The sequence below is a fragment of the Rhinolophus sinicus genome, linkage group LG02, assembly GCF_036562045.2.
Source record: "Rhinolophus sinicus isolate RSC01 linkage group LG02, ASM3656204v1, whole genome shotgun sequence".
NCBI lineage: Eukaryota > Metazoa > Chordata > Mammalia > Chiroptera > Rhinolophidae > Rhinolophus > Rhinolophus sinicus.
This window is the reverse complement of record NC_133752.1, coordinates 182,787,234-182,801,213: the sequence shown is the minus strand read 5'-3', so window position 1 is coordinate 182,801,213 and position 13,980 is coordinate 182,787,234. Positions and strand designations below refer to the sequence as shown.

Here is a 13,980-nt window from a genome sequence, read left to right as displayed (position 1 = left end):
ATTATCCTTGATCATCTGGGCAGGACTGAGTCAATCAGTTAAAAGGTCTCACAAGCAAAGCAGTGGCCTCCCTGAAGAAGAAGAATTTCTACCTGCAGAGAGCAGCCTCAGCTGTGTCCAAGAGTTCCAGACTGCCCATCCTGATGGCCTGCTCTATGGATTTCAGACGTGCCTGGACAGGTCTCAGAATCATGGAAGCCAAGTCCTTGGAATAAAGCTTTAGTATATATCATCTACTGGTTCTGCTTTCCTGGTTGAACCCTGACTGGGTACACTAGAGTATAAAGTTTAAGGCAGAAGACAGCAAATAACGAAGGTTAAGGAAGAGTACGGGTAAATCTTGAAGGACATTTCTTCTGCTAAGAGGTTTGAACTTGACCCTATAACCAGCCGGACAAGCATGGTGAATGACATGATCACGGTGAAGATGAATGCTTCTGGATTTAGTGTAAAGGAAACAGTCGGACAGGAGGCAAGAAGAAGAGAGAGATGCTAGAGGTGGGAAACCAGGCAAGTTACACGTGAAAGAAGTAAGAGTAGAATCAAGAATGAAGACTGTCGCAGAAGCCAGGGAACATTGTTTTGGGAAGAAATGGTGGGCCACCCTGGTCTGGTGCATCAGAAATGTCTGCTACTCACCACATTGTGACACAAGGAGGTCACTAAGGTCCTCAAAAACAGCTGTGATGGAGTGGAGGTGCTAGAACGCAGGATGTGTTAGGGTGAAAAGTGGCTGGAAAGGGAGAGAGAAGAGAAACAAGAGATAATTCTTTGAGATGTTTGACTTGGGTGGGGGGCAGGGGGTGGCAGAGAAGAGCAAAGGATAGAGTGTAAAACAAAGATGATGAGAATGGGAGAAGCTCAAGCCTTCTTCATAGACTGAGGGGAAAGAGCCAGCAGTAAGGGATGGGGAAGAGATGAGAATGAAGGGACATTCTCCTAGGCAAGGCTCAAGAGGGGAGGATGGCCAAGGCCAAAGCTGAAGCCTTGTTCAAGGACACGAGGAAGACTATCATTTTCTAAACACTGAAGGAAAGAGGGGAAGGATGGGCGCAAACAGAGATACATTTAGAGATGGAGGATAAGGGATCTGCAGTAATGTATGTCCCATGGTCCCAGGCTTTCTCAGGGAGGTTAGGGAATAAGGTTATCAACTGAGAAAGAGGATGGTGTGACAAGGCTCGAGATAGAGGCTTGGCTTTAGTTAGAGCTGGGTGGTCACCTGCCAGGACATTACACAGAGGAACCAGGATCAGGTGAGAAGTATACTAAATGACTTCTGAATTCCCTCAAAGTTCAATGTTTCTGTGATTCAGATGGACAGAAAAGTTGTCTTGTTCACTGATGTCTCCTCGGCACCCAAAATAATGTCTGGGATACAGCAGGTACTCAATAAATGTGTTGAATAAATGAATGAATGCCTAAATGAACTTCTCATCCAAATCAACAAATAGAACCTTTTAGCTGGGAATTATCTGCTTTGATATAGATGCATTTTAATATGTTTCATATGTTAAAATGCTTCCCAGAGCCTTGAAACTCAATATAACTTCAGTCTTCTCCCCTAATCTTAGGTGGATGCGGGCAAGTCAAACCAGGTATCTTAGGCTTCAAAGTGGGCATTTCTGGTTTGACTTTTTCCCCGGGCTACCCTAGAACAAATTATCAAGAAAATGACCAAATCTGTCTTTGGTTTTATTATACAATAAGCTTTTTTGAATTGAGTAAGTTTATTTACTCGGATTTTCATTTATTTAGATTCTACCATTGTAGGTACAATGCAGCCTGAAACTTTTCCGTTACATCAAGCTCTCTCTTCTCTTATTGGTCTCAGTTACATTTTCCACTGATTGAAGTGAAGAGAGGGAAAAAAAAACCCAACAAGACTCTTACAAAGTAAGCATAACTGGGAGAATGGCATAATGAGATAATAAAAATATAACTAATGCCGGCTGTGTTAGTGTTGAACTTGCCCCAATGCATTACCTGGATGGAAGGCTTTGGTTCCAGAAGAGCTTGCCTCCATCTTTATTGACCTTCTACCTGGTGGGAGTGAGGAATGCCTGACCACAGGCAGGCGACGACGTGACCCTGGGCGGCTTGCCACACTTCGCCGTTGATGGATTTGCAAACGCTTTTCAGCCCCATGAATAGATAAACTTAAACCTGGAATGAGAAACAGCATCATTATATTGGAAAAATCAGTTCAGAAAGGCTAAAATGTCAGATTACTTTCTGGCGTGAATTCCACAAAGTACAAGAAATATATTTCAAATTCTTAAGGTATGCTAGTGATGATACCAACTGAATTGTGATACCAACTGATTTGCACATCACATTATTTTCTTGCACATTGTTTTATTCAAAAGTTGCTATCCTCAGTTATCATGACACGAGCTTAATCAACAAGGATCCAATAAAATCAAATATTAAAATTATTTCCCAAATCTTGGAAAATACGTACATATCTGGCATGCTATTGTCAGAAGCAATGAGGATTAGGAAGTGTTGCTGGGGTATGTAGAATTTCAATAAAAATCAAGGAACTTTCTCCACGGGATTCATGTAGAGGCCAGAGTTGACATTGAACTCGGATTTACACATCTGGTAACCTTAGAATTATGTACCTTTTTACTGCTATTTTCCGGGAAAATTTAAAACATGTCAAAAGCAAAAAGGATACTACTGAACCCTATGTACCCACCACCCAGCTTCAATAAATATCAAGATTTTTCCATAAAGCTTAAAAAAAAGATTTTTCCAATCTTGTTTTATCTATCCCTTTGTTATTGGTTTGTTTTTCAGGTGCTAGATAGAGTAGTTTAAAGCAAACCCCAGATATCATGGCAATCTCATCAAAAACCATATTGATTGTATCAATTTCATTGATTAAATCAATGTGGGTCACACCTACTGATACATATGAAATATATTAAATTCTAAGTTCAAAAGATTTTTTTTACAAAAACATTGATCAACATTGGAAGTTGCTAAAATATCAATTCATTGCTCAGAAAATTGATAAACAGGGAAAAAATGAAGCATTTGTCCTGCTTTTCCTTTATTCACCATATTTCAAGCTAATCAAATAGCTGATAAGAGAAAGTTTTTCACTACAGAAGAATTCCAGCTAAGAAATTACTGATGAAAAAGAGAATTAGAAAATCATTTTAGAAGCCTCAGTAAAATATATGATTTGTCCAAAGAAGCACTGTGAGGACAGAGGGGGAATTCCAACTAGAGGGTGACTGTCTCCAGATCTGTTCTTTAAAAAAAACAAGGAAAAATGTTGGCCTTACTTAATGCAGACCAGCCCAGGGGAATCAATTGGTCAGGAATCAGGCCATGTGATGGGGAAAGCTAAACATCATCACAGAATTTTTTATTAAGAGAAAAATCTTTTGAAATGTGAAGGTAGAAATTTAGAGTTACAAGTTACTTTAGTGGTTAGCTAATTAATCTGGTGCCTTACGCAGATGAGGAAACTGAGCCTGGCAGGGTTTGCGTATTTATGACTGGTTTACACATTACCAATACCAGAAGGCTACAATGAGAAGTCTACTATAAACCCAGACATGAGGCAGGAAAAAAAAAAAAAGCCTGCTCGGAGGTAAACTAAATCAGCAAGCATCCGTCATGTCAAAAGTGTAAAGAGTTAACTTAAATTTCCCCAAGGGGGGAGAAAAGATATGACCTGGACCAATTTGTAAATTCTAACAAATTTTAAGAAAGAATAACTTGAATTACAGTGAGGTTTGGTCAGTCAAGGAAGCATGAAAACAAACAAAACGAGTATAAGGGAGACACACGTGGGCAATGACCATCCAGGCAACAGCCTCAAAGTTCAAGTGTTCCAAATGCACGGTCAGACTGTCCCAACACACAATTTTACTCTCCGTTATCCACTTAACTGCCCTCGCTCTGACAGCGCTCATCAGACAACCCGTGAAGTAAGACTTAGCTTCCAGTGCAGGGAAGGAGTGGTTCCATCTACCTGGCAGCCTAGGTGTTCAGTGTGGGCTAATAAGCTGATGTCCCGGGTTTCACACATCTACCTTCTCCTGAATTGCTTAATATGAGTCTGCCCCTGATCTGGTTTCTAAGTCTACATACTATGAGCCTGAGCCTTGGTCCTGTGAATTTCCCCCGGGGAAGGTCTGTCATGCTGGGTTGCCCGTTGGGAGATAGCCTGGCAGCCTTCCCTTGGCAATGCATGCCCTGCTCTGATGCTCAGGTGCCTGGGAAAGTGCGTGCCCTGGACTCCTGGTGTCTATGGGCAGGACTAGCATCACAGCACCGAACTGGCATTCTTCCACTCCTCCCGTGCGCTCCCCACTACCCCTGTGTGCGCCACAGTTCCATAGAGGTGAAAAGTGAACATCTGCAGAACCATCGAAATTCCAGAAAAAGACAGATTTTCGGGTGACACATGAAAGGGCTGGGACAGGTGTTTTAAGTCAACAACAGACAGTACCTGCAGTCTCAGTCTGAGAATGGGAGCTAGATGGCTCTCCCCAAAACACTGCTTCCTGTCCCTTTCGCAGAGAATCATTAAGCTGAAGGGACCAGGCCTGTGAGTCAGTGTGGCACTTTGGGATCTTATGTAACTCCCCTCAAAGAAGCACCAAATGACAAATGAGAATAAAAATTACACAGTGGGTATAAATGGCATAAGTGCTTGAAATGGTTGAATCCCATGTCTTAAAAAATATGATAATGGAGATCATGGGGAAAGTGTTAAAAATAAAGAAGAATTCATGAGTATTACCAGAAGATGGATGAGGAAGTTGAGGAATTTTGGTACATTACAGGGGAATTTGGGAGGAACCCCTAATACCTGTGCAAATCCATCCAGGCCCTCCAAGAATTAACAGTTCTCAGAGGTACAGATAAAGGACCCGGCCCACCAGAGCTCTCCGCATACCCTGGCCAAGTCCATGGAGGAGAGAGATGTGCAAACAAATTGTACACAAGACAGAAAATATACTCCAGATATATGAAAAGGTGAACGTTTATAAAAGATGCAGCAATCATATCTTCAGAAATGAATTATCAGCCAATAAACTGCATCACATCATTTGTTCTTAATTATTTTAGAAAAAAACGTGGACACTGGTTATCTCCTAAATGCCAGGCACTGTGTTGAGATATCAGTCGGCATCCCATTAACGCCTCACATAACCCGAAAAGAGAGAACTGGTAATTACATTTTACAGATGGGAACCCAAAGGCTCAAGAGGGGAAGTTACTGGTCCAAGGTCACACACAACTAATGAACTGGCATCTTAACCCTGCTCTTTTCCACTAAGCCATGTAGTCCAAAGAATTAAATAGCAGAACTTAGGCTAATTGTTTGAAGTCTGTAGTGGTTCTGAATAATTTAACAAAGTAGGGCTGGAAGGTCTATAATTTATCAAGGTAAGGTTGGAAGGTACAGCATGCTGGCACTCCTCTGACACAACACTTACAGAGCTGTCATTTCCAGTACCCCCCACCTTTCCCATCCAGGCTGAACTGTGCTCCAGGTTCCTGACTAGCTATCACACTCCTCAGTCACTAAGAAGGGCACCCTCCCTGGAGGCCCTTCCAGTGCCTCGGGCTCACAGTCAACACTCCTGTCTCTATCCTGCAGTTCGCCCTTGTCAGGCAATGCCCTGGTACTGTCATTCACCTACCAGCACATGGGTGTCCCACTTCTCCAACTAGCTCAACGGTCTCCAAGGAGGAGGATCATATTGTATACTTCTCTGATTCCTTCCTGGGCTCTGAACAAAGTACATTCTGCACAAAGATGTGGGATGATAGTCCCCCATTCAGCCCCTGAACGTGGCATCTACATGGTGCAAAGACTCCTTGGGCATAGGCAGGGTACAGAGTGAAGAGCCAGCCAAGGAAATGACAATGAGCATTTAGTGCTTCCTGTTTCATTATACCTTCGCCATCTTCCCTAGACTCCTTGAGGCCTGACGTGGCTGCCTCCCTCAGCTTCAGCAGGCAGCTCTCTCTCCAACTGAGCTGAGAAAGATGGAGTCCAGGTGAGGTAAATTTTCCAATCTTCCCTCCATCTCACCCCAAAATATCTTTTAAAAAGCACTTTTTATCCCCTCTGGAAATGTGTCATCTCTCTTATTTGATAAAAGGTCCAAAGTCAGACCTTGAGAAACACATATCCTTAGAGGTGACAGCAAAGTGTAGTGTGTGGTTAAAATGTGGGTGCTGGAGTCAGAGTTTCTGTGTTCCAATTTTGGCTATCCCATTTACTACCTGTTTCACCTAGTGCATGCTACTTAATCTTCTTGTGCCTCAGTTTCCTCACCTGTAAAATGAGGATAATCACAGTTTATATTTCATAGAGTTGTTGTGAGAATGAATGAACACTCTAAAGGTCTTACGGCAGGGCCTGGAATACAGCAGTTGCTTGGGTGACAAGTTAGTTGTCATCATTACCTTCTATCATATCAATGACTTCCCCTCACTCTTCATTCTCACACCTCTTAAGTCATAGCATTTACCACCATTACTTATCCTCATCTGCTTTAAATCTCTTTGCTTCTCTTGTTCCCAGTGATGGGGTATTTGTTTCCTAGGGCTGCTGTGAAAAATTACCACACTCTGGTGGCCTGAAACAACAGATATTTATTATCTCACAGTTTTGGGGCTAGAAGTCTGAAATCAAGGTATCAGGAGGTCTGTGCTTCTTCCAGAAGATCTGGGGGTGGAATCTGTTCCTTGCCTCTTTCAGCTTCGCATGGTGCTGGCATTCCTTCGTGTCCTTTGCCTTGTAACCACATCACTCCCATCTCTTTCTCCATAGTCATATCATCTCCTTCTCTGTGTTGGTATCACATCTCCCTCTGCCTCTCTTACAAAGACACTTACGATGGCATTTTAGGGCCCACATCGATAATACAGGACAACCTCATCATCGCAAAATCCCTAACATACTCCCATCTGCAAACTCTTTCCAAATAAGGTTGCATTACGGGTTCTAGGGATTATTAGGACATGCACATATATTTGGGAGCCATTGTCAGCCTACTGTAGTGGGCAAGGTCTTTTCCCAAGGTTTTGACTTTGGCCTTCCATTCTCTGCATCATCTCCCCATGTCTCCTTTGTGTGGTCAGCTCCCAAAGTCACTCCTGCTTTTCTCTGCCTCCTACATTTCAAGCCCATCTTTCCTACTTGGTGTGAGTTTTCTCCTGAGAAATTCAATGAGTCCACAGAAACACAATAAATGTGTAACATTCTGACAACAGAAAACAAAGTTCAGATTTCTTTTAAGCTCCTCATATATGTTCTTTATTTCTCAGAAATTCTATCTAAAATATAAGTATTTTTTTCAACAAGATGAAATAGTGCCATTTGCAACAACATGAATGGATCTTGAGATTATTATGCTAAGTGAAATAAATCAGACAGAAAAAGTCGAGAACCATATGATTCCACTGATACGTGGCACATAAAACTGAAAACAACAAAAGAACAAGACAAACAAATGAAGAAACCAAAAACTCATAAACACAGACAATAGTTTAGTGGTTACCAGAGGGTAAGCGGGGAGGAGGGTGGTAGAAGAGGGTAAAGGGGATCAAACATATGGTGATTGAAAGAGAATTGACTCTGGGTGGTGAACACACAATGTGATTTATAGATGATGTATTATAGAATTGTACACCTGAAACCTATGTAACTTTACTGACAACTGTCACCCCAATAAACTTTAATTTAAAAGTAAAATAAATCTGTTGGTCCTCTTTCTCTCTGGCTCAGATCCAAGGTGCACAAGTTTTGGCTGCATCACCCAGTAGATGTGTGCCTGTGTAAAAGTGATTTGCTTTCATTTAAATGTCATTCCTGTGATTCAGCAGAGCTGTCTGCCACAGAAACGTGTAGTTCTGTCAATGTTTTACAACTTGCAGCAACAACGTCTATGTGTTGCATCGCTCTCCTTGTCAATTCCTAGATAAATAACTTTTCAAACCACTGAAAAACTATGTTTTGAATGTCACCAACATTAGCAACAAATGAGACTCGCCTATTCCTCATTAAGAAAAAAAGTCATCTGTGGAATGGGCTATTCACTTCTAGTTATCTCTTTTTCTCAACTTGAGCTACACAGTGGAGAACAAATCCAGCACTTCTTCCCAGAGCACTTGAGAGAATGGAGGTGAAAATTCTCCAGGCTAGTCAGGTCTGGATTTTTTTTTTCCCAGCCTTTCTGGAGCTTTTCTAATATCCTCTCTTATTTGGCTCCAAAAAACATTTTACAAAATATTTACAAAAGTATACTGATACCTTCCCATATCCGGAGCGAAAAGACTCAAACACCCAGGACTGCACATATCAAAGGACGCGCCCCTCTTGTCATTAGCTTAGGTGTATTCATTAACTTTGGTAGAGTCCCATAACTGGGGGCAGAATTTGTGCCACCTCAGTCCAGTGAGTTCAGGTGGACAACAGGGCAAACAGATTCTGAGGAGCTTCGAGTCTCAGAAATGGGGGTAACCAAGCAAAGGTGCATGGCAGGGAGCAGTCACAGAAGCTGAGATGAAATCCACAGAGGACCTCAGTGGAGGCCTGAAGCTAGGACACTGCTTAGTCCCGGCAGGCCTGATGAGAGGCTTTGCTACGACCCAACCTTCCTCCATCACATCAGGTCCTTGGGTGCGCCATGCCTCCTTCTATTTGGTCTTCCTGCATGGTGACAGGCTATTTGATGGATTGGCATCGGGGAGTTACACAAATCTGACAACTCTAACACATCCAAACCAGGAAGAACTTCCTGCCAAGTAGCCGTTATTTGTAATTTTGTGACAGTTGTCAGTCTAACGCCACCTTGGCATTCAAGCATTTTGAAAAGAGACCAAAAATGATAAAAAACTAGATATATTACTCATATTTAACTTTTGGCTCAATGTCTATATGAAGAATTTACAGAACCAAAGGATAAGAGCCTCTAAGAATGTTTAACCAGCATGAATTGAATTCAAATGCAGTGCTGGAGATAAATGACTAGGGTTTCTCCTTCAAATCCACCTCTAGATTCTTTATAGCTTTTTTGTAACTTCTTTCTCTCCTGCGACTGGGGCAGATTTAGAGCCTCCTTTTTAAACCCTGCTAGAATTCTTCTAGAAGGATTTCACTTCAGGAAACCAAAGTAACAGAGTGGATTATTGGCTCCAGTTTTTCATACCTTCTCTCCCCCATGTGACCCATCAGTACTTCCCAGTAAAGAGGGAAAATATGTTCCCTGCTCCAGAGATTTTGGACTTGGTCATCACGACTTGCTTTGGCCAAGGAGATGTTAGTGGACATGATGAAAGCAGAGACGTGCAATGTGTTTGCATGCTTGGCTTGGTCTCTGAGGTTTCCGTCATCACTATGAAAAGCACATGTCCCAAGTAGCCATGAGCCCAAAATGAGACCCAGAGGACAGATGCTAACCTGACCTGCAGCCCTGAACCGCGCCCCACATGCTCCAGCCAAGATGAATCCAACACCAACTTCCCAAAGACCCCAGACCAAAAAAACAAATGTCTCAGGATGTGACCCACTGAGATTTGGGGGATCCACTGAGATTTGGGGGACCCAGCAGAGAACTGACAAACACAGCCCCAGTAGCAATCTTCACAAGGTGGAATGAAATAGTACCAGTGGTTACAGTTTGGTTGCTAAGTGGGGAATTCACAAATCAAACACCCTTCTTCTTGCCTGAAATATTCTCCTTCAGAACTCCAATTCAACACATTCTTCTAGAATCAGCTCATTTATAACCCATCTGAAAAAAATCCTATTACCCACAACGTCTTACCCAGCCACCCACCCTCATTACCCTAAGCTGACATGTCCCTTTCCTGTACTCAGTTAGCACCTGGTACATACCTATATCAAAGCATATCCACCTGCACTGTAATTGTCTGCATATCTGTCCCCTGAACTAGGGACCATCTTATTTAATGTCCATCATAACGCATGGCTCATGGTTGGCACTAATTACGTACTTCTAGAAAAGAACAGAGGGAGAGAGGGGTAAGTGTGGAACACAGCAGAGAATGGGACATCATTGAAACTTCTCTTACCCTCTCAAACTCTACTCCTCTGTTACACTGATTGTGACTAGAGAATGTTTAGTCACCGGGAGGATAGCAGACACCTGTGAAGCAGGTAGGCTTCAGCGGACATAGTAAAACAAGAGAGCCTTAAACAGCTGAGCTGTTTCCCCTTCCCCACTCACACTAGCCCATCAGTTAACACCCTCCTGGGTGAAAAATTGCCCATGTGAGACTATTTTTCCTTCATAAAGAATGATCTAAGAGACAAAAAAAATGATGCTGTTCATTATTGATGAGGATATGATGACACCGGCCCTCAGACATCGCTACCTCACCATGGGCAATTAGGCGATTTGACAGAACTTAAAAGTTCATGCCCAGATAAGAATGTTTCTCCCTATAGATATTTAATGCATTTCAAATTGCAACTAAATGTGATTCCTTACTACTTAAAAACAGGATTATACCCTCAGACCCATAATTCCACTTCTAGGAAGCTATGCCAAGGAAATTATCAGACATACTAAGAATTATGTACAAAGATGTCCCACTTAAGAATTTTTGTAATTTAGGGAAGCAATAGGAAGATGGCTTTCCTGCTAAATGGATACTGGTACACATTATGGCTTTATCTTATAAGAGCTGTGGGACTTTTGGTGAATTACGGTTGACTTATGAGCTATGCCTCAATTTTCTTCCTTTGTAAAATGGGGAGTTTAAATTAATACCTTAAAGATTTGTGATAAAGGCCAAAAGAGTGTTGTGTGTTTGTAGAGCATGGTGCCTGACATATGATAAGCACTCAATAAATGGTACTTAGGATCATAATTGTAATTATTAATACTGGCATTATAAATATAATCATTATTATCAATAGTGATATTCAAAACTAGAAACATACCTGTTTATAGGGAAATAGTTAAATAAATTATGGTCCACTCATATGTTAGAATGCTATACAGCAAAGATGTTGGTGCAAATGGATGTTAAGATAAGAAAATGCTCACATTCATTCATTCTTCCTTTTTCCTTACTAACTGCCTCTGTCATTTGAAAACTGATTTATGAGGATATAGAACCATTGAGTGTTAATGGAGAAAGGGATGGATTTCCATGGGGTTCTATATCCCCACCTTGGGACGCCTTTTCCTTCGTAAAGAGGAAGGTTGGAGATGGTCTCCATGCGAGTGATGTTTTGTTGGCCCCCATAATGTCAAGTCCATTCTCTACCCTCTGTGCCCTGGAGAGCTGACTCCTACAGACTGTATCACCCGGGCTCCCTCACAGGCTTCCCAGGGGCCTCAGCCAATGGGAGGCACCAGCAAGGGCTGGAGAGTGGGAGGAGAGGTTGGGTTATTTCTTCCATGCTCCCTTTCTGCCTCAGCACTTCTGAGGGCCCTCTACACAGTCTGCTCCTGGTGGGTGGCTCTTTTTCCATGGCTGCTGGGTTCTATTATTACCCTTGTCTCTTCAGACATATTAAAGACTCCCCACTGTTGCTAGTCATTGGGTGCTTCACCATGTCTTATTAATTTCCTTAACTTATCCACTCCTTTGTAACATAAGAGGTCCCTTTATTAAAATCTGCTCATTTACTGGAATTATGTTTCTACCTGACCCTTGGTTACCAGAGTCTTGGAAATCCAGCTCTTTCAACTTCCATAGTTAATGGTTCTACATCATTGCAAATCAACAACATTACTGAAAACTCTCTTGGAAGGCTCCCAGAAACTTCAGGTTTGCTATCTTTTACCTTTGTTCCCCAAGATTTTCTCACTTTGCGTCATTTTGGGTCATCTGTTTTTCTTCACTACCTTGAAGACTAATCCAACTTTACTTCATCCTGTGATACTTAACTTACCCTAAATCTTTACAGTCTCACTCAGAGAAACAGAGAGAACGGCTCTGGATTTCTTGTAACCTCAGAAAAGCTTAGGTGTTTTCCTTGTGTTCTGTGGACTTAGGCACAATATGCCACCACCACCCCCATCCAAACCCACACAGATAGATATAAACTTATCACAGATAACAGAATAGTGTCCTAGGTGATATTGAAGGATGTAAAGAAGATGGAAGTAGGCAATTACAAGTATTTGGTTTAAAATTAATACCTTGGGAAAGATTGCTTTTTGAGATCTTCAATTGTTTATTGATTGCTTCATTTAACAAACATTTGTTAAGAGCTTTCTCTGCGCTCAGCAGTGAGGATTCAGAGATTAGAGGACAGAGCCCTTGTACTAATGGAGCTCACAGTCTGAGAGGAGGCATTCCCCCAGCACTAACAGAGCGGAGAGCAATGGCATCTGATGCAATCTGAAGGAGGACATCAATACTTCCTGGGCTAAAAAAAATAAAAAAATAAATAAAAATCCAAGGTCATTTGGTCTCTCCTTAAGAAGCCAGTGAGGCATCTCTGGTTTTCTTAAAACAAATTTAACTGTTTGGCCTCTTCATAAAAGAACAGCACAGTCAAATGTTATCATATCCCAGGTACATACAGTTGTGAATAGGCAACACGAATAACTAAGGAGAAACTAGATATCTACCTCCTATGGGGAACCCTACACATTGTGAAAAAGTATACACTGCAATCCTAAATTCCAGTGGAACCACTTATTAAATGGTCTCACCAAGTGAGCAAAAGTAACTCTAACAGAAGGGAGATGTGAAAGGTCCACAAGGGCGGTACCATACAGACTATGCAGCTCCAAGGAGAGAAAGGGGTCCGTATACCTGTCCTGTAAAGGGTGAGATAGTAAATATATTTGGCTTTGTGGGCCATATGATCTGTTACAAATACTCAGTTCTGCTCCTGTAGACCAAAAGCAACCATGGACAATGTATAAATGAATGAGTGTGGCTGAGCGCCAATAAAACTTGACTTATAAAACCAGACAGTGGGCCAGGTTTGGTACGTGGGCTGTGGGTTCTGAGCCCTGACTTAGAGAGCGTGGGAAAGGCTACCAGGAAAAACTTCACAAAGAAGGCATTGCTGTCACTAAGCCTGGGCTGCTGAGTAGGTTTCTAATCGGCAGAGATAGAGGGAATGAACATTTCTAGCAGCAGAGGCACGAGGGTATGAAAGCACGAAAGAACAGAATTCAGGAAAGGAAGAGGTGTCCAGTTTCAAGCATGTTTAAAATGAGCAGTAACACTGGCTCATCACATCACTGGAAAGTAGTGATAATGACAACTTTCTTTCATATGGAATTTTAAAACTTTTAGAGAATTTTTCAAAAGCCTTGAATGCTGCACTACAAGCATAATCTTCCGTTTAAGGCATGAAGAATCACTGAGGTTATGTGAGCGAGGCTTGTGGGAGGGCCGTCAGAGTAGGGATTTAAGAAGGCAGGTCTACTTTAACTGGGGCAGTAGATCAAGGTAAGACTAAAAGTAGAGTCTGGAAGATCCGATAACCTCCTTGACGTTCAGGGTTGAGAGGAAAGAATCAAAATTAACTTTGGATCTGAAGACAGAGAAGAAATAAAAACACGAATGGAATATTCTGATAGGCAAGATTCTGGGTTTGGCTTCATATATGCTGTGTCCCTGGCTTCCCTGAGACATCCAAGTCAAATGTTCACCCAGCACTGTCAGAAACAGAGGGGAGGGGTTTGGAAATGTCTGTGGCTGGAGTTCTTTGCCTAGAGATTAATGCTGACACTCTCAGAGGGCTGCATTTCTGAAGAAGACAGAAGAGATCACAGATAAAATCTTGAGGTGATGTCTAGAAGAAAACCAAAGTAACAGCAACAGTATAGTTAGCATTTGTTCAGGGTTTACTATGTGCCAGGCATTGCTCTAAGAATGTTCAAGATGGTAACTCATTTAATCATCACATGAGTCATACGTGGTCCAAGCATTCTTTATCCTCATTTTACAGATGAGAAAATTGAGGCACAGAGATAGTGCATAACTTGCCAAAGG

At 41.9% G+C, this 13,980-nt stretch overlaps 1 protein-coding gene across 4 annotated transcripts in view; it reads right to left on the bottom strand.

Annotated features, from left to right (window-relative positions):
• The window catches only part of ANO4 (anoctamin 4), a 354,484-nt gene that overhangs the window by 187,254 nt on the left and 153,250 nt on the right, over positions 1-13,980 (bottom strand). For all 4 annotated transcript variants that reach the window (XM_074326212.1, XM_074326210.1, XM_019732194.2 and 1 more), the window contains one exon: positions 1,987-2,166. In XM_074326212.1, coding sequence (XP_074182313.1) covers positions 1,987-2,166 — 180 coding nt within the window. The remainder of the gene's footprint in view (positions 1-1,986; positions 2,167-13,980) is intronic.